The sequence below is a fragment of the Neopelma chrysocephalum genome, unplaced genomic scaffold (genome assembly GCF_003984885.1).
Source record: "Neopelma chrysocephalum unplaced genomic scaffold, ASM398488v2 Primary Assembly neopelma1_102, whole genome shotgun sequence".
Lineage (NCBI taxonomy): Eukaryota > Metazoa > Chordata > Aves > Passeriformes > Pipridae > Neopelma > Neopelma chrysocephalum.
Window position 1 is genome coordinate 863,598 of NW_020897765.1, and position 21,424 is coordinate 885,021.

General features: G+C 39.9%; 1 protein-coding gene across 3 annotated transcripts; it reads right to left on the reverse strand.

Annotated features, from left to right (window-relative positions):
* Window positions 1–114: 114 nt before the first annotated feature.
* Window positions 115–21,195, reverse strand: THNSL1 (threonine synthase like 1). Of its 3 annotated transcripts, XM_027695578.1 has the most exons (7): window positions 20,950–21,195; window positions 19,628–19,720; window positions 5,823–19,186; window positions 3,644–3,709; window positions 2,238–2,404; window positions 1,946–2,077; window positions 115–1,321 (listed from the first exon to the last, which is right to left on the reverse strand). In XM_027695578.1, exons 1-3 carry the CDS (start codon window positions 21,166–21,168, stop codon window positions 16,907–16,909), a joined length of 2,592 nt encoding a protein of 863 aa, XP_027551379.1. In that variant the 5' UTR covers window positions 21,169–21,195; the 3' UTR covers window positions 115–1,321; window positions 1,946–2,077; window positions 2,238–2,404; window positions 3,644–3,709; window positions 5,823–16,906. The 3 variants fall into 3 exon arrangements, with proteins under 3 accessions (XP_027551379.1, XP_027551378.1, XP_027551380.1); XM_027695577.1 differs by lacking the exon at window positions 2,238–2,404 and having other exon boundaries at window positions 1,929–2,077; XM_027695579.1 differs by lacking the exons at window positions 1,946–2,077; window positions 2,238–2,404.
* Between the last annotated feature and the right edge of the window lie 229 nt (window positions 21,196–21,424).

Here is a 21,424-nt window from a genome sequence, read left to right on the forward strand (position 1 = left end):
AACTATTTAGAGTTTTTATTTTTCCCCAGGTAGAGCCAAAAACCTTCAGTGTTTTCTACATCAGTGTCTTCCCTTGGGTTTTTCACTTAAAAATCAAAAAGATCAAATTTTGCCTTGGTAGATTATTTCTATTATTTATTTGTGCATTTTCCTGTAAACAAGAGTGACTGCTTAATGGAAAGTTGTCTCCGGTGTTTCTCAAAGTAGAAAGTAGCTGCTGTCCCAGAGGCAGCAATAATTGCTTGAATGGCAATGAATAATTGCTTGGTAACAGCCAGTGCAGGGCTTTGCTTTTCACCAGAAACCCGTTCCTTACACAGAGACTAATTAGCTACTGCCGAAAGGAAAATGAAAATTGCAGAGCTGCTGTCCGCTCTTACTCCCAGTGTTTTGCAAGGTGTTTCCTGACACCTCCCAGTCTCAGACCAGCCATGGCCTGAGTCCAAAGTCCTCCTTAGCGTGTTTGGCCACCTGCTCTATACCGTTTCTCTGTGAAAGGATTTAAAACCACACTGCCGTTTTCCTTTCTCTAGAGCAAAATAAAATCTTCAATCCTCAGCTAGCACAGATGGGCTCTTCCAACTGGGCAAGGGGCTTTTGGTTAATCAGAAAGTGGTGGGGCTGAATTGCTGGGGAAGCACTGGGCCATCACTTTGGTCACTGTACTTCTAGCAAAATGTAAGGGAGAAGTGGATGGGATAGACAGACACATAGCTCCACTTTGTACTTTGTGGGCCAAGCCTCCAGCTCTCCTCACTAAGGGCTGTCATGCCAGGTTGACTTTGCCTCTGAGACTTTAGGAAATCAAGAGTTTAGATCAAATCTCTCTCTGCTGGGTTCTAACACAATGCTCTCTGGGAAAAATAAAGGCCCTGCTCTAAGGGCTACATAGATACACAAATGCTCAGAGAAGTTATTAGGAGGAAATTTCAGGAGTAACTTATCTGTGACGACATAATTAAATACTATATTATAATGTGCATAAATAGGAAAATTGAGCTAAGGAAGCTCAATTCCAAGCTGCCTTGGAAGATATGACTTGGTTATTTCATAGTAACTGAATGTTTGACTTTGGAACTGTAGCACTTCTTTACCCAAGTTTTCACGTGGCACATTAGTAGAGAACATCAGTAGCTTCAGTCACAGGCTTGACAAGTATCTCCAGTGACCATGTCCCTTGTTGTCTTTCAGCTTCATTACACACAGCAAGCGTGAGGGAGATGGAAAAGAGTGAATGAGAATTGTAATTGCTTTGGAAAGCATGATGTTCTGTTCATGTTCACATTTGGACAGAGTCACTTCTTGGGGTAGCTCTTTTACCCTGTGTAAAACAATAATGAAAAGGTTAAGAGGGAATGTAATGGATAATTGTTTTAAAGGTAATAAATATATAATTGATTTCAAGCCTGCATTTTGCAGTAATCCAATCTTGCTCCCACTGGACTCCACAACACTTTTGAAATGAATCAGGTTGCAGTTTCCACAAAGTAAAATCCAACACTTAAATAAACTCTTTATTCTGAAATTCCAGGGTTGTCTTCAAAGATGCATAGTGCTATTACTTCCATTATACAGATGTAGATGCTAATGTTACACAGAGTCAGCCAGATAGTCAGGTGATGAAAAAACCCAGAATAATTCATAGCTTGCTTAAATAAATGAATTTCCATGAACCTACAGATTGTAGGTATAATAATCGAGTATTACTTTATCTATACACACTGTTAGTATACCTGTTATTGCCTTCCCTAAATCTCCAAATTAGCTCAAGGGCTCTTGGCAGTGCAGGTAAACCACTCACTGCAGGGAAGGACAGTGGTTGAGGCAGCTGTGGTACTGCAGCAAGGGGAGAGGGTGAAGGAGGCCAGGATGGGATGGGGCAGCCACAACTGGTAGTTCTGGAAAGCAGGACCCAGCCCTGTGCTCACCCTGGGCATGAACCCACCTGCTCCCCATGGCAGGGCAGCAAAATTCTCCAATTTCTGCACTCGGGAGGATGCATTAGTACTGCTGTAGCAACAATCACACAGGTGATTCTGGACAGGCCTCTCCTGGACCTCAAACTCAGGCTTGGCATCTGCAGATTTGCAAAAATCTTTCATGAGTTGGGACTGAATTTTCCCAGTTTTCTCTAAAAGTGTCTGGCAAACACAGAAAGTGCATTTACAGCTTGCATCTTCCAACACAGCCTCCAAGCTACTGTATGTTTGGTCCGCTTCCCATCAGGGCACCCATACCTGCAGTTTGGTTTTAGGGATCTTCCCAGCCCTCTAACACACTCTCATTCCCCTGAGACAGGTTGTATATGTCAACAGGCATTTGCTTTGCATTATTATTCCGGGTCCTGGTTCACAGCTGAACATTGTTTAAACTTCTTGTGGCATAAAGGCACCTGGACTCCTTCCTAGGGCACGATGAAGATTTCTAGCAGTTACTTTATACTGATGATTTTGTCTCACAGCAATTAATTATTTCTCTTCTGACAATTCAATGTGTTTCAGTTGGAAATTATGTATTAAAAGACTCAGCAAACTGAAAATTAGCAGTGATTTTCTTTCCCTTTTTTTAATAATAAAATGAACCAGCGTTTCCAAAAATACTCTTCCTTTTCATGCGTCAATCACAAGCCAGAAACTGCTCTTGAATTATCGCTGCTTGTAGGAAACTGCCTTAACTTTACAGATACCAGAACAAAGTGCTTATTTTTGTTATCATGAAAGAAAAACTCACACGTCCTTCAGCCTGCCTATATTTCAAAGCCCATCTGAAGCAGAGCAGCAGGTGTAGCAGTTTCTCACATTCAGTTGGAAACAGTGATGATGAATTGCATATATGCCCCCAGATCTTTGCCCCTCCTCCAAAAGCCAATCTCTCCGATTAGGCTGAACACAAACAGGGCTGCACAGGACCACCTGCTCTCCCTTGTGCTACATTATATGTTCTCTAAGTCCAGATGTGCCTGGAAATGTAGTGAATCCAAGTTCAGAGCAGGCAACTAAGGGCAGTGGGGTATAATGGAGTGGGCTGCAGAAAAAGATAATTTATTTTCCAGTTGATAGACTGCTGTGAGTCTCTTTCCAAAATGTATCTTTTGCCTGTTTAGTAAATGCCCAAAAGTAAATGCTACTGCACACTGTGCAACAACATTTCTGCCATCAGCTTACAACAGAGACTGGTTTTCTTAGAGGAGTTTGGGCAGCAGCAGCTGCTACAGAGCAGGAGCTCACGGTGTGACTAGAAAGCCTTTCTTCCTGTGCACCTTCATCTCTTCCTTCTGTATGGAATCGTACTTGTACAGGTTCCTGAGTGATTTAATCAAGGGGTTGGTTAGTTCATGGAATACATTTTTCCACCTTTTGTCTATATCTAGTTCACACTTTGTAGCTTTGGAGACCTCGCACTAACATAATTTCTCACTGTAACTTTCACTATATGCCAAAATGGATACTCTAACAAAATCAGAGATAAATCTCATTCCAAATCTGTTTCTCAGACCTGACATTTCAAGGACAGCTAAACTGCCAACCATTTTATGTTTGCATCTTAATTTATTAAAAAAAAAACAAATAAAACAATCAACAAATAACAAATCCAACCAACCACAAATCCCCCCCCAATTAAAATGGATGGAACCAATGTATACTTGCACTCCAGCTTAAATTGTCCAGGTAGTCCCTTTTGTCCAATGTCCTTCTGCTTTCTTAACTACCTGGTAGCAGAAATGAGATGAGGAGATTGGCAACAAGAAATATGGTGCTGGTAGGAAGGAGACTTATGAAAAACATGAGAGACAAGGAAACACAGCTTCTCCAGTTCGGTCTGAGGAGCTGCAGAGCACATCCCAGATGGCACACTAGACACTCCCAGAACAAGGTGATTTCTTTAATCAGAGGGATCTGAAGGCAGCTGAGAGTCTGCCATATATGAAACATACTGTGCTTATGGAGACAGCCGCTGGCTTTGGCTCTGACAGCAAGGGGGAACCTCTGCCAGGGCCTAGCAGCCCCAGTGCCTGCTGTGATTAGAAACAAAGTTATTTTCACCTGGGTGCCTGTGTAAGCGATAGCACAAAGCCTCTCGGGCCCTTAGTCCCTACCCCAGATACTCACATTGGGGCTGGGAATATTGCCAAGCTGGGCACCTGCATGGCAGTGCAGAGGGCTCGCTGGTCACTGCAGTGCCCCAGGGCCACACAACCATCCCAGTGTGGACACTGGAGACAACAGTACCACATGCCAAGTGTGCCTTGGGGGTTTATATGATTCACGTGATTTCATGGAGTGAAACGACAGCAAAGCAGTAAAAGGTATCAAGAGGCACTTTTGACCAGAGGCTGATCAGAGAAGCGTATTTCAGATGGATCAGAGGGAGCTGACGAGATGAGGGTCAGTGCAGAAAAAATGTGGAAAAGGAAAAGGGGGAAAGAAGAGAGAAGCATATGAGGTGATTGCTTTTACTTTTTATTGGTGTTGCAGACTTTATATTTAATAAGAAAAGCATTTCAGTCATGTCAAAATACCCCAGTACTTCAGTACAAGTCCTCATAGTTGCAGAGATGCCATCTTCTACGTCTCTGATCTCTCCCTCAGGTTTTATAGATTCCACATCAGTGTTTGTCCCCAGTCCCCAAGACAGTCTTCCCAGCTCAGCACATTCAGTTCTGCCTGTTTTTACTTTTCTTATCTTACACGGTTTCAGTTTACAGACTCTCAGAGCTCAGTGACAGCCTTCTCAGTGACAGTGAGCCAAGGTCAGGCAATGGTGCTGCACAAAACCAGCCAAGGGCCAAGGCCAGCTGGGGCCCTGGGCTGTGGACCACGCTGTGTTCCTGACCCTGAGAGCATGATATTCTGTGCACACAATAAACTGAAATACATATACAATCTGTATGCATGTACATTATATATACATGTGCATATACATAAATTCTTTCACGTTTTCTGTCTCTCAAAACACACAATAAACTAAACAAGATGTCCTGGGAACCTTCACAGTCAGGAGGAAGTCATACAGCTTCAGATAAACAGACTGCTAAACTATAAATGCCCATCCCACGTTAAATACAATTTCTGACGTTTAAATAAAATTTTCAATGTTTTCTTATTCCTTTAGATCAGAATTATTGCCAGACAAAAAGTAGAACCACCCCTCTCAGCTCCCCCTAGAAAGCTGTTTCCCTGCTACCTAGCCTCCCTGCAGCAAGAATTTACACAAATCTCTCAAGAAAACCACAGGTCTGCTTTTATAGTAAGATTTTAAGGCTAGAAATAGCCTGCTTTAGTCATGGCTATGTTTAAAGGAACTGTTTAAGGTGTCAGTATTTCAGTCTTGGGCATTAATTCACACACATTTGGCAGAATTGTGTCCAGCTTCTCACTATTCACTGGATCTGACTTTTGCTACCACTTTCCCCCCATTTATTACTTTCTACATATCAAAGTCCGATTTTAAAAATAGCTCTTAATTTTTGTGTCATTCCTTCATGAATCTGGGTAGGAAGAAAACCCCAACATCCCCTAATCAATTTGAAATGTTGCAAAAATCACCACTTTCAAGCTTTCTGGGAAAGATATCAACTTATCAAATATCTGCATGCTCATACATATGCACCTCTTCTCCTCTTAGGTCAAGTTATAATAACAAAATAATGTCTCCTGGTTTTCCGATTCACTGAAAATTGTTGCATACATACACTTTTCCTTTTGTTCAGAACTCATGACAGTTTGTAAAATCCTGCTGTCAGAATTAGTGACAACACAGTGTCACAACACAAAATGACAACACAGTTCACAGAACTTAAGTCTGAACATTTCAGAGGATACCAGAGGCCAAAAGGGAAATAAAACTCTTGATTTGCAGTCCAAGTATCACCCTGGAAGAAACTTAATTAAATTAATTACAAAATGCTTATTACAAGAATATTTTTTCTAAATTTTATGATTCTGGTATTTTGAGTTGTAATATAGAGTTAAATTTATCCTACAAAGACTGATTTTAAATTATTCCATGAAAAGGCTTAGAGAATTAAAAAATAGTTATGCTGAAATGACTTTGACAATGGGTGACGGTGAAGAATTTGAGTGCATTACAGAGACATCTGCTTTGCAAACCAAAAAAAAATTACCAAGGTGGTCTCAATGACACTCCAAATGTTGCTTAATTCTTCCGTCTAACCTCTAAAACCAGATCTACAAACAGCATCATCACTAACAACATCTATTACAGCTATCAAAAAAAATAGTAAGGCAGCGTACAGGAGGGAATTTAGGAACACAGGACTGGATAATTGTTTCTGGGGAATTGGAGACAAATGTATCATATAATTGATTTCATAAGTTGATCAAAATACATCCTAAATTAAAGTGACAGAAAACTCATTGGGGAGATAGAAGGGACACTGGAGGTTAAAGAGACCAATTTTTGTCTTTTTTGTGCTTACCCACACAGCCACAGCAGCCATAAGGCACAATAACTCATCAGTTGCTCAGCTGCACAATTACTTTTAAGCTGTTTCATTTATATGTAATTTGATTTATGAAACAGATCATGCATTAATACAAGGAAAAAAATCTCATCACTGAAGATGATTCTTCTGCTGCCCTGGAACTGACAAAAGAGCCACCACCTTGGGAGGTGGGAGACCCACTCTTCACCCCAAGGCTTAGCACAAGTAGCTAAGTGCTCACAGAAGGCAAATTTTATTTTGGACAGATTTAAAAAGAAAAGTAATTTATATTTCTTCATTTCCCCCATCAGCTGTCAGCTGTGCCTTGCGGAAATGAGTAACAATTTGTGGTATTGGGCACTACACAGATCTTAGTAGTTTGTGAAGTAGTTTTCAACTGGCTTTTATACTGGCTCTATACAGCTCTATACAGCAAAGTTCACTTTGCACTTGGTATCTTCCAGCTCAGCTTTGCCACTGTGCATTTGAACAGAGGTTGACTGGGTATTAGGTTTGATTTGCCTTTAGTAAAGTAATTGTCATGTCAGGCCAAAGTACCACAGTGGATAACTGTGCCTGTTTTGCATTCAGATGCCTCTGAGAAGGAAGGTACCTGTACTTATAACTATTTCTTTTTACAACAATATAAATGCATAAGAAAGTAAGAGCTTTACCATCAATGATCCAGGAGCACAAGGAACAGAGACTCTGGCAATGCAGGTGCTGCACAATTTGAAAATGTAACATCTTTTTGAAAAGGAAATGAGGACTGTTTGAGGATGTATCTTCAGCATCTAATATAAATTCAGAGAATCCAGCATATTCTTTTGATAATAGATGAAGTGAAATCATATAATTTGGAAGTATATGAAATATTTAAGTATCTGATGATTTTCTAAAATCTGTAGTTCTAGATTTCTGAGACCAAGGAAGTGAAAGGGAGAGAGAGAAAGAGATTATGTTACTAACTTGGGGAAGCAAACCCCCATGTTGCATAATGGCCCATTGTATCCCACCAATTAAAAACCCTCACAAAAGTCCTTTAAAAATGTAACTTATTTTCAATGGACAGACCTGGTTGTCTGTTGAAGGTAAACAACTCATTTCCTTTTGAGTACAATTATTCCAGAAAAGTCTTTCATCAAAAAACATAATCCACAGTGATAAATCACTTAGAGCAATAAAATCACTTGCATGAACAAACACAGCTTCTGTCAGTAATTGTGCTTCCTTGCCCTAGGCAAAAGTTTGTTACATATGGGAAGTGATAATACTTGTGGTTACAGTTCCCAGTATCATTTTCCTTTCCCAGTTCACACTTACTCATACCTATGCCTACCCAGCAGCAGTTACATAAGATGCAATTCCCAACATTTATAATCCACCTCTTGCAAACAATAAACCGCATCAAATTAGCCCCTGACGTGCTTTGTACTAATAAAGTAATTTGCAGATCCATCATAAAGTATCAGGACTATTATTTGTCTGCAGTCATTATGGATGTTTTTTTTCTGACAGTGTTACCTGCAAGCTCTTGGTTATATGAACTCTTAGTTGCTGTCATATAACTAAGGCAAAAGGACAAATTCAGTGCAATCTCTTTCCCACATTTCTGGGAGTTGGAGTGCATATCCATCTGATCCTACATCATGAGATGCCCCAGAAGCAACATCAGCAATGCTCAAGACCACTGATTTCTACTGGTGGTGTCCATCGCACCCTACACATTATGGCTTTTTGGGGGACCCTGAACCCTGCCATTACCTTGACTAACCTCTTCACTTGTTTAGCTGTGTATAGTTCTGTTTACAGACTATCCTTCACTACAAGCCCTTTCCACATGGCAGTCATCAAAGCAGAGAATGTTTCTTTCCTCAGTACATTTGTTTTTCCTATTTTTAAACCTCCTCCCTAGGACTGGCTTGTTGCTCTTCTCAGAGGAACCTTGTCCCCATCTACTCACCTAGTGCTATGCCTAACTACTACAAAGAAAATTCAATGTGTAACTTGAAAAGTAACAGCCACAAATTATTTACTTCCTCATCAACATTTCCTAATTATTATGTATAACTTTCTTTGTCCAGCCATTTCCACACCCTTGAAATAGACATTTTCACCACATTTCTTTAAAATTTGCAGTATATGGGACATGTTCAGGCCCTCAAATTTTACTGGTAGTCATCATGAGACAATAATAACTCAGAAGGTTTGTCTCTGCAGTCCTTGAGCCAGATTCATCCAGCAGGTAGGTTCTACCTGCCCGATCATTCTGAAAGTGGGGGTTTTTTTGACTGTTGTTTTCAGTGAACAAGAATTCATATTCTGCTTTGCATAGCCATCTTTGAGAAATGAGAGAGGTACAACAGCATGTTAGGAAAAAGAATATCTGCTTAATGTCAAAGTAGTACCCTGTCACTCAGCAAAGACTGTCATTAGTGTCAGCAGTGGATGTAGCTGCTACTCCATCCTCTCAGCTGTGTTAAATGATAGGAAGCAAAACCAGAGGGCTCTGGCATCAGTGGGGGGCAGCACGTGGAGCAGAAGGATTAACAGGAAATGTACACATGCATTAGAAAAGACACCACAGAATTTTTGCTACCACAAAACAATAAGGCAAACAAACAAATAAACAACTACTCTATCGTATCCCTTTCTGTTGACTTGAAACAGACTTGAAAAAAAAAATCCACAGTTTACACTGGATTCCAGTTTAAGCATAAACTTTAGATTATAGCTTTTTTTCGAAACAAAATGCAACTAGGGCACTAGCTAAAATGGAAACAGAAATGATTACTTAGCTCAGGTCTGATCTTACAGAGTCAGCAAAAGAAGCAAAAGTAAGATCAGGACCTTACCCATGGGGGAGAAAAGCATAATATGCATGTCCCTGTTATATAAAACCTAGTACACTTGGATTGGTTTAGCAGGTTGTATTATACTCCCTTCATGCTTGTATAAAATGAATAACAAGCAATGTATTCTTTTTATACATATATATAGCATGCAAAGATTACAAGAAAGTGAAGAAGATATAAAGCCTGAAAGAAAGCAGGGCTGCCTGTGGGCTCAGTGACCAACCTGGATGGCAGGCATCTGAAAATATGCTTCTTGGTCATTGTAACATTAAGCTATGAAAAATCCTCCCCTGTGAATACTGTCATGTGCTCTTCTTTAACCCAGCATTCACTAAAAGCTGCACCATAACCAAAACCCCAAACACTGGGGTTTTGCATATAAGACCATGATATTATTTGTGCTCTTGATTTAAATAATTGATTTTTTAATTATTTTATATTCTTTTATTAAAGCAAAATTCATTCCAGATTTACCGTTGGAAAGTGTCCATAGTAGCATATAATGCCATGAATTAATATATGCTGTTTTGCTGACCTGGAACCATTACATATTTCTGGGTACTCCACATATCAATCAGTATTAAACTAATTATCATTAATGTTTCTGACTTACTGTTAATTACATTTTATAAAAATTAAAACATATAAATCTCATATAACATTACAAATGCTCATGACTGCCTTTCGCTTAGAGCTCTTCAAAAACTGCAAGAAATTACCATGTCTTGTAAACTCCTGTTAGGAATGCCACCTTGTGGATAAAAGCTGTATGGACCAATGATTCCAGGTAAACTTCACTAAAATTTTTACTTGCAAAAAAATACCCGTTTTGGAGAAATGAGCTATTCACGTGTGACCTTTCAGAACTGTGAAGAATTCTTTTATTAACTATTCTGGTTAAAAATGACTGTGAATATGGCTTTCCTGTCCTCATCTGTATTAAATGCTAATTAATTATGCAGGGAGCACTAGTTTCATTAGAGATGGGATGCATTTATTAGCATTTTAAACAGAATCAGATTGCCACATGTACTGAGTAAAAAAGTCCATTAAATGCTTAATCTATTTAGATATAATTTAGTGAATTATTCTAAAATGTATAGAAAATACATTTTTCTCATAATATGTTGCTAGAGCAGAACCCTATGAGCACACTTTAAATTCTCTAAGCTTTATGGGGCATCTTTGGTTGGTATATACAAGGTCGAGTTTAACTATAAATAAGGAAACACTGGATTTTTTATTTTGTCTTATATAGATCCTGTTATGAGCTGAAAATGAATTGAAAATAGCCACTGTATTGCAACTTGCTTGTGAAAGTACAGAGAAATGCCAGGTAAACGAGAATGGAAAAAAGGGGTCCAAGAGCATCTAATAAACCTTAAAAGATCTCTAACTTTTAAAAGCTTGGAAAAATAAATAAGTTAGCTACATTCAATAAAGCTGACATTTACACAGGCACTTTCCTTCTGTGTCTGTTCACCTCATTTTCATAATGAAAGTATATATAGCCCAAACCATCACAGGACTTATTGTATAATGAAATTTAAAACTAATGAGCCATATCCTAATAGCCATGAGTCAAGTCAGAGTGTGCATTAGTAGACCATTTGCAATTCTCTAGAGACAGAAAGAACAAGGCTAAACGTATCCAGTAGCCTATTTAGCACACAACTTGTTCTGTGTACTGATTACACTACAGCAGAACTGAAATGAGTTCACAATCTCTGGCTCCCAAACCCCTGTGAAATTCTATCAGCAGACAAGTTACTCCTGGGGTAGCCAAATATGACTTGTGATTATTTGCTTTGACCTGTTGTGTAACATGGATCTGACTTGCCTGAATTGGTCCTCTTTCTATCAAATCACATTTTTTCATGAAATCATCTAACATGTCCAGACAGGGAAGTCTTTACCATTCTGTTATGTACCTTTATCCCTTCTTGTAACATGTCCAACTTCTACTTAGAATTGCTGGATCACTCTTTCACTGCTAGATGGAACAGTTCCTTATTATACTTTTTTTTTTGTCCAAAGACGTTTTGTCTAGGCTAATTCTTTCACTAAACTAAGCAAATTCTGTTTGTTGAGACTCTCATGCCAGTGCTTTTTTTTAATCCTCTTATTGCTCTCATGGCTTTTTCTGTCCAACTTCCCAGCACTACTGAAAATTATGACTCCTGGAATTGGGCATAGCATTCTTTCAAAAGGTTACACCAGAGTCAAATACAGTCCGCAATATTACTTCCCTGACAGTATTCCCATTTCTAAACCTCAGGATCTCACCGGCCCTTTTGGCTGCAAGGCATGCTGAAAATTCATGTTCACTTGAGAATTGCACATTGTCTCCACACATTGTTCCAAGTCAGCATTTCCTACCACAAATTGTTCTACTTGCTAAGTATGTTCTCAAACCTCCATGCTAGTACAAACACAGGTCCATTTTAGGCCACAGTGAAATGCAAGTTGCTTACAGCTCCCTACCAAGCAATTCATCTTACTCTCTTTAAGTAGTTCCTTAGTATTTAAGTTTTGTGGCATCTGTAGATTTTTTACTTTTATTTTATTCCCTCCGGTGTTCTTAACAAACTCATGGTCAAGAGCCAAATCCTGTGTGAACTCACATAACAAATCTGCTCAATCTTTCCAGTTTGACTCAATTATTGTCATGATGAATTTTACATTTTTGGGTGATACCCTGCATGTTTCCCAGTTCTGATAAGCATGCTGAGTACATTTATAACTCCTGTGGAAAAACACAGTAACATTTAAATCCTCCTTAAGCTGCTAATACATGTTCAGAATCAACTGGCCATTCACTTTAATTCACTCACATTAACCACTCATCGCTGTTTCAACTATTCAAGTGATTTTTAAGCCCATGATCCTGAAATAATATTCCAAGTGAATGAAGGTTGGTCCACAGTTGTTAAGACAACCAGCTCATGTCTCTACTGAACTAAGTGTGAATAAGAAAGATTAAACAGTCAGAGATTTCCTTTTCCATACTAATTCCTCAAAATACAGTAGGCTTTCCATGCAGTACCAGGTAAGTCTGTGTGCAACATAAACAGTGTTTAGACATTTGCTATTTTGGATGTGGGATTCTTTTCTATACATACTTTCCTTCCAGAACGATGCAAATTATCTCACTAACCATCTCAGTCTCAGCAAAGTGAATTACCAGATTATCGGTTACTATACATCTAGCTTTCAAGGAAACGCAGGATGGAACACATCTTTCAAGAGTTAAGAATATCAAACTCTAAAACCCACTTCTTTTAGTGGATTTTCTTTATATCAGATTGATAAGGATTTACAAACATATTTACAAAGAAAGTGCTACAGCGTGGATCCTGCAGTTTTATTTGGAAAAAAATATGGTGGATACAAATGAGTAATGCATATTTCAGGAATGCCAAACATTATATACTTAATAGCATTGTGTGTTCTTGATGTCCTTGAAGAGCAAAGCTGACAGCATGAAAAACAAGAATCTTCCCTGTAGGGTTCCACCAGCTAAAATATTCCATTGCCTCAAAAACATAAATAGCGATTATTTTTGAATTGTAAGATACTAAGAAAACAGAATTATCTTCTCAAGTTGTCCCTATGTGCTCTATTCACCCTTTACCTCACATCGCTCTTTGTCACCCTGAGAAAGGTTGTAACTAAAGGCAAGTAATGAGCAGCTGGTACATGTATAAGCAAAACAGTATTTTACACATAAACAGTCCTGTAATAAAAAGTGTAAGTATAGACATTACGTTTGTCCTTACATTTGTTACATTCATCCTTAAGGTTTTTCATGTAGTAGCAAGTGTTCAGCAAACATTTATCTATACAGACGAATAACAGCTTAACTAAAGCTATGCTTTTACTCCAGGTCAACAAAGCTAGTGAAAATGTGTATCTAGTGGAAATGTGTATCTATGCACACTCACACTCTGTCAATCTGGCTTTTATTGATTGAGACTGAAACATCCTATCGCTAGACAAACAGGAGCAAACTGTGTATTCAGCAAGCCTAAATGGCTTAAGGAATCCTCCTAACCAGCACCATATAGATTTGCCCTTGTGTATCATTGGCACACCATTTTTACCTTAAGAAGTTAATAGAAAATACTGTACGACAGCATTCAGTGTGCACAATGTCTGCACACTGAACACACAAGGCAAAAAAAGGTCACTTGTGTCCACTCTTTAATGTCTTTTGAATATTTCATAATACTGATAGTGGGGGAGAAAAAAAGACAGTAACAGTAGCACAATGTTTGTTGAATCACAGTATATTGTTAACACTAAAAATATCCAGGCTGGGAAGACAGGAGAGTTGCTTCCCTCTCTATCCTATGTCCCCACAGCCAGCTACACTGAGTACACTGGAAATTTTTTCTCTTCTATTTCCCCAGGCCCAGAAGAACAAAGCAAGCCAGGAGATTGTACATGACAGCTGCCAGAACACGGCATCAGCACCAGGTCACAAATACTGTGCATATCCAGGATCACAACACTACTGCAGCATTTTATAGTGCCCATTATGAGGATCCACAAGTAGATGTAGCGCACAAAAATGGTTCACTGAAATTAATTATTTTTTGAAAATGAGCAAATACTGTAACGTAAAAGCGTTTAGGCATTCTGAGAAATGTATTAATACCTTATGTGCTCTTTAACCACTGCCTTTAAAGATCTTAAGTCCACACTGAAAACCCTTAACTAGGTACAACTGCTCATTTTTTTACTTATTCAATTTTTATCAACTGCTATTATGGCTCATGCAATATGAAAACAGCAACTGGAAGTTTTACTAATACTTTCTACTTCAAGCTTGAGTTACTGCCATAAACTTTGAAATACTGACTGAGTCATGCCAAAATAAATCCCCTGCTAGTTTAGTTCTGACTGGTTTACCTAGCAGTGAGTTATCTCAGGGTAGGATGTTGGCTTCTAGTCTAATCTTAGAACCTCAGCCTTCTCTTTCAGATACTTTCTATGAAAACAAGCTCTTTTCTGAAGACATTTCTTTAAAGTATTGTAACTGTATGACAAATTGACCCATGATGTCAAATGGCATTAAGCCCCATGGAACCAATTACTGCAGGATTTCCACTGAGTTCTGAAGCTGAAACCAATTCCCGTTCCAGTAATTCAGTCCAGGCAACTGGGTTTGTTTGGGTTTGGATTTGTTTGGGTCTTTTAAGATTTAGAATTCTGGTCTTGTACTGAGCACATCCAGAGAAAGCATTACATTTTTTTTCCACTTGGAAGTACTGTAAGAATCAGACTGAAACATACAGAAATACAAGGTGGATGTGCCTTATCACTGACACAAGCAATGCTTCCTTTTTGGCAATATGCTTATGCAATTCTTTCTTACAGAACTTGGATTTTTTTTAAAAATTACATATTTATGGTCTTTCCCATGTTGTGTCTGGAAAATGACAATTCCCCTGCCACATGAGGAAACTGAATGAGTCAGGTCTTTTCACCCTAGAGGAGGTTCGGGGGCACCTCATCAGCTTTCCAGTACTTCAGTGGCGGCTAGAAAGAGGACAGAGGCTCTCTCTTCACAAGGAGACACATGGAGACAAAGGGGAAGTTGCACCAAGAGAAGGTTCATCTTGATATAAGAAAAAAATTTTTCCCAGTGAGGACACTCAATCAGTGGAACAACCTCCAGAGGGATGTGAAGAGCCCCACTGCTGGAGGTTTTTAAGACGTGCCTGGGCAGGGTGCTAGATAATCTCATCTAGGCTCCCTTTCCCACAAAAGGTTGGACTGGGTGACGTTTTGAGGTCCCTTCCAACTTGGGATGCTCACGATTCTGTGAAAACAAAAACTTATTTTTCAAAGTTACTGCAGGAATAGTGAACAAGGATTGAGCAGAGAAAAGAACTACAAAAGTTCTAAAAAGGTATCCAAGAATGGCATTACCTAGAAAGCTATTGTGTTACACCTATGTTATAAGCTACATTTAATTATACTGTATAATGCAGCCACTGTGGCAAAGTGCTTGGGTCTTTTACCTTAGGCCGGAAGAAATTCTTTAAACAACAATTCTTTACAATAGTTTACTAGGCGATGTCTTCTTCACCTCCAATGTGGCAAGAAGGTGCCTCTAATGCGGCAAGCAGGCACACAGAGGAAGCTGTCAGATATGATAACAGTTCAAAGTCCCAAGTGAATCTTGACATCTAGCGAATGTTGCCTATCAAAGAGGCAAAAAATATTAACAATTACCAGATTATTCGAATCTTGGTGGGAAAGTCGACCTCCCATCTGATGATAGGCAGCTCTTTACCTGTAACTGCATGCCACTCAAAACTAGCCAAGACATCATTTCGCCATATATCTTAGTGTGAAATGTAGTTTATTTTATGTCATTGCCAAATATATCCCCAGGTACCAGAATACATTTCTCCATAACCACATGATCTCCTAGGACAACCTACTCTATCTTTTTTCTTCAGAAAAAAACAATAAAGAGCCTGTCATTAGCAAAACCACACAGATCTATTTTAGGTTACATAATGAATACCTCTGATGCTATCACACTGGAATTCATCCTTCGCTTTCCTTGAAGAGATGCCAAGCAATTTGGGAAGCTTCTTTCTTACACTAATTCATGCAAAGTAAGAACCGAATAGAACATCAAGGACGTTAACTTAAGAAAATAGGAAAATAGAAGTAATTAGAACAAGAAAGCTCTATGATGTCAAAGATAAAACTTGTAATGCAAAAAAATAAATGTAAATAAAAGGCAAGGTCTGGTTCTTATTTAAGAAGACCGCTGATACTACTAGCAGATTCCTCTATGGGATTAAAAAAAGAATTCTAAAGTTGAAAGTTCAAACAGAAAACATATAGGAGAGAGACCACAACACATTGGAGGAAGAGTCACATCTCGAATATATTAAAAATATTGAATCAAGTATTCTATTTGACACAGGAAAATATCTGGAAGAAAAAAGTGTGAAAAACAAAAAGACCAGATTTTTTTACATAAACACTGGCCTCATGATACATAAAAAAACATTATACAAAAAGATATCACAAAAGTCAATGGTTCTTCAACAGTTCAGGGATTAACAACACAAGTACACTTCAATCTTTGTAGTGAAATCCATTCTCATTAGTAACATATGAACATTATTATAGTATCTTATTATGTTTCAGTGCCCTAAGTGAAATGAGTTAAAGTTTAATTAATCACCCACAGACCAAAGGACCACATCATTGTTGCAACAAAACCAGAGCTATTAGTTTCAGAAAGGTCAGACTTCATTATCTGCCTCCTTCCATGGAGGACACTTCAGGCTTCTGAAGGAGACAGCACTGCCAAGGAAAGCCGGTAGTGCCGGCATCTCTACTGTGTCTGACCTTCAAAAAGGTATTCCAGTCTTTTACGCTCTCAATTCACAGCCTTTCACCACCACTAGAAATCTCACACACATTACTTACAAATACTGTTGAAAGCTTGACAACTGAGTATAAAACTGTGTGCTGTGGACTGGACACAGCCCAGGTGAATGATGGCTCTAGTAAAACATGCAGCTTGTTAAGAAGGTATTGCAATTGACACTGGGGACATTGGATCAGTTGCTCAAAAAACTTTCATGAAATGATTCTGAATTAAGGTTTCTATATGGTGCATCAGCACACTTATATCAGCAGCACAGACCTGATGATCCCCATTCCCTGTCTTTTTCAGGGTCTCTAATAGGCCCCAGTGGATTGGAGGCAGAGCGCTGTAAGAACTCAGCAAGTGAAGCTGACTTAATGGATTCTGGTTTATTTCTGCAATCCTCAAGGCCCTCAAAATAGCAGGTGCAAACTTAGAATAATGAGCTGTAGATGAAATAATAATTGGGCAAGTTCTATCCTGCAATCGATCTGCAACTACTTTAGCAACAGCTGTGTGCGTATCCAAAATATATCCTGTAGTACTGTACACAGAGTGAATGGCAGCTAGACAGTCCTCCTCAGAGCACCAGCCAGCCACTAAGTCCTGCTGAAGTTTCTCAAGTAGATCCTTCTGTAGCTGGAAGTGGCCCTGATTTTCCAGCTGGTTAAATAATTGTGTTACCAGTTGTCCATCCTCATTAGCAATCAGGTGCAAGTATCGCTCAAGATTGGAGGACTTCAAAATATCTACTGCTGATGAAAAAGTAGAAATTAATTTTCTTCCCCTCAAATCATAAACACCTGTTCTTATGAAGTCAGTCAAAACATTGTTTTCATTGGAAGCACAAATACATTTTCTGATAGGAATTCCCATCATTTTAGCATAGAAAGCCGCTAATATGTTGCCAAAGTTTCCTGTAGGAATGCAAATATCCACAGGGTTTCCAAAAGGAATAATACCTTGATGAACAAGATCAAGGTACGCAGAAGCATGATAAACTATCTGAGGAAGCAGTCGTGCCCAGTTTATGGAGTTTGCTGCAGCTAAAGCAGTTCCATATTCTACTGTAAGAAAGCCAGTAAAATCAGAATTAGTAAAGATTTGCTTTATAGCTGTCTGGCAAAAATCAAAATCAGATTTGACACCCACTGACCATGCATTTTCTTTCTGGCAGCCAATCATCTGTGATTTTTGAATTGGGCTTACTCCATCCTCAGGAAAAAAATTCATCACAGCAATTCTCTGTTTGTCAGTGTCATGGAGACGACTAAAGCCATCTAGGACAGCACTCCCTGTGTCCCCAGAAGTAGCTACCAGAATCAAGTAATTGCAGCTTCTGGGAATGCAGGAGGCAAATAAATGTGGCATCAACTGTAATGCAAAATCTTTAAATGATGCTGTTGGTCCATGAAATAACTCCAGAAGAAACTGATTGCCTGCCAAATGCCTAACTGGGGCAACTTTAGAACAACTAAAGTTTTCACCATAAGCAGTTCCAATAATTTCTGCCAGCTTAGAAGCAGGAATATCAGCAGGATGTATGCATCTTTCTAGTATGACCTCAGCTCTTTCAATGTAAGTTGCTTCTATCAGACCTTGCCATTCTCCAGCAGTGAATTTTGGAAGTCGTCTCTCAGGAACAAAGAGTCCTCCATCAGGGGCTAAGCCCTGAATAACGATGTCACTGAAATACTTATGAGAGTCTTTTTCCATATTCCTTCCAGACCTACTAGACCGAGTTGAAATGAAAGTTTCCAGTTCTGAGTCTTGGTATCTCTTCACAGCATCAAGTACCTTTTCTGCTACAACCTCTGCTGCAACATCCTCTCCACAAAAAACACGGATGTCGTACCACCTTTTGTAAAATGGCTTCCTAAACTGAAGAATGTCCTTGAGAGAATTACCAGCAGACAGGCCCACGATGCGATCCACTGCCATTGATTTCAGCCTGCTCATAATGACTGTTGTGGGCACATCCAGATACACAACTACTCCATTTTTCTTCACGTGCTGCATGCCAGCAGCATGCATTGGATTGGACCCACTAAGGGAAATGACACTTCCAGATGCTGAAAAATTCAACAGGGCTTTTCCTTCCTCCTCTAGAAATTCCTCATAACCAACGTCCTGCAGTTTTTCTGACACACTCATATTCCAGGATGTTTCAAGGACATCGTCGTCTATGTCTATGACAGGGCAATCTAGTTTCTGGCCTACTATTCTCCCAATCGTTGTTTTCCCAGCACCTGGAGGTCCCATCAAGATAATATTTTTGTTTCCAAGAAGAGAATGGCTTGAGAACCATGACTTCCATATCTGTGCAAATGCAACAGGTCTTGAAAGCATCAGTTTTAAACACATGCTAGAAAGACTGTTTTGGGTTATTAGTCTCAAAGGCCGATATTGAAAAATGTGAAACATCTTCTGACGAGTTATCGTGGGGGTTTTTCCAAGGCAACTTGGCAATCCACTTAACTGCTTCAGAAAGAGAAAAAAAAAACAGACAAAAAACCAGTAACCAGTCCTTCAGCAAACATCTAGGAAAAAACCCTAAAGGACATAAAATTCAGAACAAAACTTCAAACATAAATCCAGCTATGACTTCATCAGTGCCAGGGAGGTATTTTTCAGAGAAAGACTCATTCCACTCTCCTGCATAGTTCCAGCTCATTTCCACTGACAAATCCAACTGTTTGCAAATAATATTGTTCACAGAAATTCAAAACCAATTAGTTTTTCCTCTATTAGACTTGCTTTTAACTACACATTTACAAATCACAATTAACTTGATTACCTTCTTGTAATCAAAATGTTAACAAAATACACATTTGTCCCACCTCCCAAGTTAAATTTGATTTTTTTATACTTTCTTTCTGAAAAAACAAATGCAAGACCCACCTAAATACACAGATAACTCACAGTGTTGTGCAACAGCAAGGCTGAATGAGTTGTGTTCAAATCTCTTCTGAAGGGATGGCAAACCGAGCGAGGGATTTGTGAAGAACTCCTATACTGGAATTGTATTGAGTGTAATTTGAGGGGGGAGAGGAAAGGGGGGGGAAAGAGAGAGAACACATCATGAAGACACTCTACCTTCCAAAAAAAGTCACTAAGAAAGATGGATTTCCAAAAAAGATTAAGCAAGAAACTCCTGACATTATGCTTTTTTTGCTTAGAGGAACATCAGTATCAGCACTAATTGCAGCACATGATGTTTAGGGAGGTCAAAGGGGGCAAAACTCTCAAAATCTCCCTAAAACTGAGGTGGGGGTGGGAAGAGCATTTGTTCAATTCTGTGCAAAAGATGAGCTTGCAAACAGTAAGTCTGTGTTTGCATCCAGTGCTGTGACCTGGTAGACATGCTGTAATTACAAGACATAGGGCGAAGATGGGCATATCATACTGTATACTTTTTTTTCCTCAATCCTTAGCGAGTCATCCTGTGTAGATACAAGTTTTTTGTAACAGTCATTAAAAAGGAAAAGCAAACTCCAAAGTGTAATATCCAGTATCAATATAAAGCTGCAGTGCAACAGTAATGCACTCTAGTGCCTTATGTATGCCTATATTCACAATAGGGACAGAAAGAGATTTCTGTATTAAGCTTGCAGATGTAAAAGAGTTATATTCGGGATTAAAAACCCCCAAGAATGTAGAGACAGTATTTTAGTGACTTTATTTCTTGAACTTAAGAATCACTTCAAGCATTATGTGTGAACCAAGGGAGTGCAAACCACACCAAGCACAGTGTCCTGCCTGCCACGTCCAGCTTCACTAAAGATTCACTTGCAGCTGCAGTCACTTGGTTTGCACTACCCAGCTGCTGGGTGTAACATCTGGGCTGCTCTACGAATTTAGGCCATAGGTATTGTTTGAAATCAACTTAGTTAACCTGCTGCAAAATCTTGCAGAGAATTCTTTATCCAGCTGGTCATTTTAGCCTACTGCAGTGTAGCCATTTTGCACCCACCCACATAAAGCACATGTACACAGATGCCCACAGCCACTGAATGCCACCAGTTTCTTTGAGATAATGTTTTGTTCCAGTGACAAAACTTTTCTGCAAAACCAGCTAAAATTAGCCATCCAACTTTAGATATGAACCCTCACGCCAGAAGGGCGTGGTTTTGTTGCAGCAGAGCTCACACCCAAACCTCCAGTGAAGTTTTATGCTTTGGCAATACACCTTTACCCTTCACCTGGACTTGGGCAGCACCTACCCATCATCAGCAATACCCCACCATTCTGTCACCCACTGCCGGCGACAGCCCTAGCGAAAACCCAGCCGTTTTACTGGGATAGACACCAGATGATGCCCCGGACCAAGACCCTTCAGCAACTCCTGTCTCAGTGGCTCGACGCGCCCTGAAGGAGGCGAAGCGTGGATGGGCGGAGGGAGGGAACCGGAGGGCCGCACCCACCCGGGCACCCACCCGGGCACGGCAGCCCTGGGCTCCCATCTCCCCTCGGGAGTGGTGGCGGCACCCCTGTCCTGTCCTGTCCTGTCCCGTCCCGTCCTGTCCTGCCCTGTCCTGTCCTGTCCCGTCCCTCCCTGTCCCGGCCCGGTTCACCCCCCCGCGCCCTGAGCGCAGCGCGCGCACGTACCGGCGGGGGCGGGGACCGCTACCACAGGTGCCGCGCGCGCCCACCGCGCGCCCCAACAGCGCACGCGCAGCCGAACCGCCCGGCCCCCTCTGACTTCACCGCCGCTCAGTG

Excerpts from the sequence above, each read along its gene's own strand:
- THNSL1 (XM_027695579.1), bottom strand. The coding sequence starts at position 21,168 with ATGGGAGCCCAGGGCTGCCGTGCCCGGGTGGGTGCCCGGGTGGGTGCG. Across the intron at positions 19,721-20,949 it reads CGGCAGTGGGTGACAGAATG|TATAGGAGTTCTTCACAAAT; the intron begins GTGGGGTATTGC and ends ATACAATTCCAG. Across the intron at positions 19,187-19,627 it reads CCTTGCTGTTGCACAACACT|CAGTTAAGTGGATTGCCAAG; the intron begins GTGAGTTATCTG and ends CTCTTTCTGAAG.